Source organism: Sinocyclocheilus rhinocerous, unplaced genomic scaffold (genome assembly GCF_001515625.1).
Source record: "Sinocyclocheilus rhinocerous isolate Xijiao unplaced genomic scaffold, SAMN03320098_v1.1 scaffold12384, whole genome shotgun sequence".
Lineage (NCBI taxonomy): Eukaryota > Metazoa > Chordata > Actinopteri > Cypriniformes > Cyprinidae > Sinocyclocheilus > Sinocyclocheilus rhinocerous.
The window spans coordinates 1-2,845 of NW_015630723.1; the positions used below are offsets into that span (position 1 = coordinate 1).

General features: G+C 37.5%; 1 protein-coding gene across 1 annotated transcript; it reads right to left on the minus strand.

Moving 5' to 3' along the window:
• Positions 1 to 178: 178 nt before the first annotated feature.
• Positions 179 to 2,627, minus strand: LOC107740734 (60S ribosomal protein L6-like). The gene is made up of 4 exons (XM_016553241.1): positions 2,553 to 2,627; positions 1,612 to 1,758; positions 1,431 to 1,529; positions 179 to 403 (listed from the first exon to the last, which is right to left on the minus strand). Exons 2-4 carry the CDS (start codon positions 1,756 to 1,758, stop codon positions 209 to 211), a joined length of 441 nt encoding a protein of 146 aa, XP_016408727.1. The 5' UTR covers positions 2,553 to 2,627; the 3' UTR covers positions 179 to 208.
• Between the last annotated feature and the right edge of the window lie 218 nt (positions 2,628 to 2,845).

Below are 2,845 nucleotides of genomic sequence, written 5' to 3' on the forward strand. Positions count from 1 at the left end.
TGTAATTCGCTTCAACCTTTTTGAATTTTATGAATGATTATTTTATGTTCAATTTTATGTTCATTTTATGTGCGTGTAAGGATTTGGAAGCAAGCAGAGTACGGCTGTTTCTAACGCATGCAGCGCCATCTGCTGTTCAAAACTAAGCTCAGAATCGACTCGAGAAAGAACCGCGATGCATTCGGAAAATCTCAGAATCGATGCGGAATCATTTCTCGATGCATCTATTTATTTTCCCAGCCCTAGAATGTGCGTGTACCTTCCCGCGGTGGCGTCCGGTCAGCAGGATCAGGACCGTCCCGGGGCTGATGGACTTGCGCAGTTTCCTGCGGTGCTGACTGAAGGGCTTGACGCCGTGACTCCGCAGCTTACGGGACACGTCCTCTGTGGGGTAATACCGGGGCTGGACACCAAACAATAGTTGTATCTCGGCCAAATATTGTCCTATCCTAACAAACCATACATCAATGGAAAGCTTATTTATTCATAAATCTCAATTTCAAATTGACACTTAAGACTGGTTTTGTGACGTATTACTAACATCTACCCACTTTCAAATTTGACATGAGAAAAACCACTGATGCAAGAAAAAAAGATTCTCAATTCATTTAATTTTAATCATTAAACTTAAGAAAACATAATCCAAGAATTACCCGTATCAGCTCCTTTGAATTCAGTTAAATTCCTTAATTATTTATACCTTCTTGCATCACATTTTTTCAATATTCATTAGAAATTTTATTTGACCAGCATTTTTACTACATAATCTGAAAATTTTAAGTATCAACTATTTTGAAATCAATGATGGATTCAATTAAATTCTTTTTTTTAATTATTATTATTCATTGCTCTTTTTTTTCCCCAATGTGTCTTACATCACATTGGCTTATATTTTCAATATTCATGAGAAATTTTGACTTATTACATGAAATTTATTACAAATAATCTGAGCATTACCAATATCAACTCCTTCGAAATCAATGGAGTTAAATTCCTTATTTTTCGATTTCTTAACATTTTTACCTATTACTTTTTATTTATAACTTGACTCATGACAGCACACAATAAAAAAAAATTACCTACATATTCAATTTCTAACAAAACATCATAAATATAAAAAAATATTTCACTTGCGTAACTTTCTCTTGAAAGATTATTTTTTCATTCAGCCATGATTCATCAATAGACATGCATGTTCATGGACAAAATTTAGCCCCAAAAGTGTGCAAGATATGGGAAAGAATATATAAGACTAAATACATTTCACAAAAGCTTTTAACACTAATTTAACTCATAGATCACAGAAAGTCTGCATAAACTCAAGTGTAAAGTTTGGTCAAAATGGACACAAATGCAAAAGATGTACATGTTTATGGTTATACAATTCTGGTCCCCAAACAAGATCTCAGTGATTTGTAATAAACACTCACCAGTTTGCGCAGTTTGACCACACGGGTGCCTCCATTTTTGTCTCCGCCGACAGTTTTGACGACTTTGCTGGGAGCCCTTTCCTTGATTTTCTTCTCAACCTGAAACATCAAGACCGAGCGTTAGAAACCCTCAGGTTTGAGGTGAGCCCTGTGACCCCGCAGTGAAGACACAAACACTCACCTTCGTCACGGGAGCTTTAGTCTTCCTCTTGTACAAGGCCCGCCGAGCGTACATGGCCGAGCGGGAATAGCGGCCGATGCCCCGGACCAGGACAGGGTTACGGCTGCCATGCTTATGGGCCTTCTTCTTCTTATCGCCCTCAGCCATCTGAGAAAACACAGGAGTTATTAAAACATGCATGCACATAAAAAGACATACATTACTCAGGAGTAAGCTGCTCTGAAAACATGTCCATTATGAAAGGTGCTATACAAATGATAAATTAGTCTTGACATCTCAACAACATCAGTACACTTATTCTACTAAGTATACTCATAAATCATTGAGAAATGCATTAAGAATATCTGAACTGTTGCATATAGAACTGTTACTTAAATGTATGGACGCTCATATATATATATATATATAGCCTATACACACACACACAACATGTGTACATTATACGGACATATAATGTATATGTATATATATATATATATATTGTGCGTGTGTGTGTGTGTGTGTATATATATATATATATATATATATATATATAAATACTCTTCAGCATGGAGCTGCAGTAACTCAACGTGACCTGCTGTAGCATTGCTAATAGGCTAAAGCACATACAGCAACACCTATATAGACTGACAAACATCATTATATAACCTATTCCACACTATATTCACATGACAATCCGTCACGTACGACTTTACGGTCTTTAACGCGAATATAAACACACACCCCCCGCTTCGATTCGCAGAGACCCGGAGTCAGGCCTCAGCGCGCACCGAACACTCATAATGTACTTTAAAACACACTACATCCACAATTATTCACGGTTACTAGTGCTATAGGCACGTTAAAACATTCATATATGATCCAGAGTGAGATTTAAGATCAGATGAATCGGATTCACGCAGATTGTATTTGGGAAAAACAGACACGAAAACCACAATTACCTTCAGCTAGAAAAAAAGACCGACATCCGGGCATTTGACGTATATATAATCGTGACGTATGACGCTCGGGGTTCGTCTTCCGTCATGTTTTCGTCTTAAAGGCACAGGCGCTTCTCCGGCGGCGCGATGGAGTCACGAGCGCCGCTTATCGGGCGAGGAATGGAAATAGTTTAAAACCTTTGTGATGTTTTGTGTCTTTTGTCAAATTGAAGCAAATTTGTTTGTTGTACAAAATAAAGTAAAGCAATAAATCAGCTTTAGAAACGGAAAGTCCAGATTGCATTCATACAGTA

Bases quoted from the DNA above. Each gene is read 5' to 3' on its own strand.
- LOC107740734 (XM_016553241.1), bottom strand. From the start codon at position 1,758: ATGGCTGAGGGCGATAAGAAGAAGAAGGCCCATAAGCATGGCAGCCGT. The intron at 1,530-1,611 runs GTGAGTGTTTGT...TTGATGTTTCAG, and splicing joins CTAAAGCTCCCGTGACGAAG to GTTGAGAAGAAAATCAAGGA. The intron at 404-1,430 runs GTGAGTGTTTAT...TTTGGTGTCCAG, and splicing joins TGGTCAAACTGCGCAAACTG to CCCCGGTATTACCCCACAGA.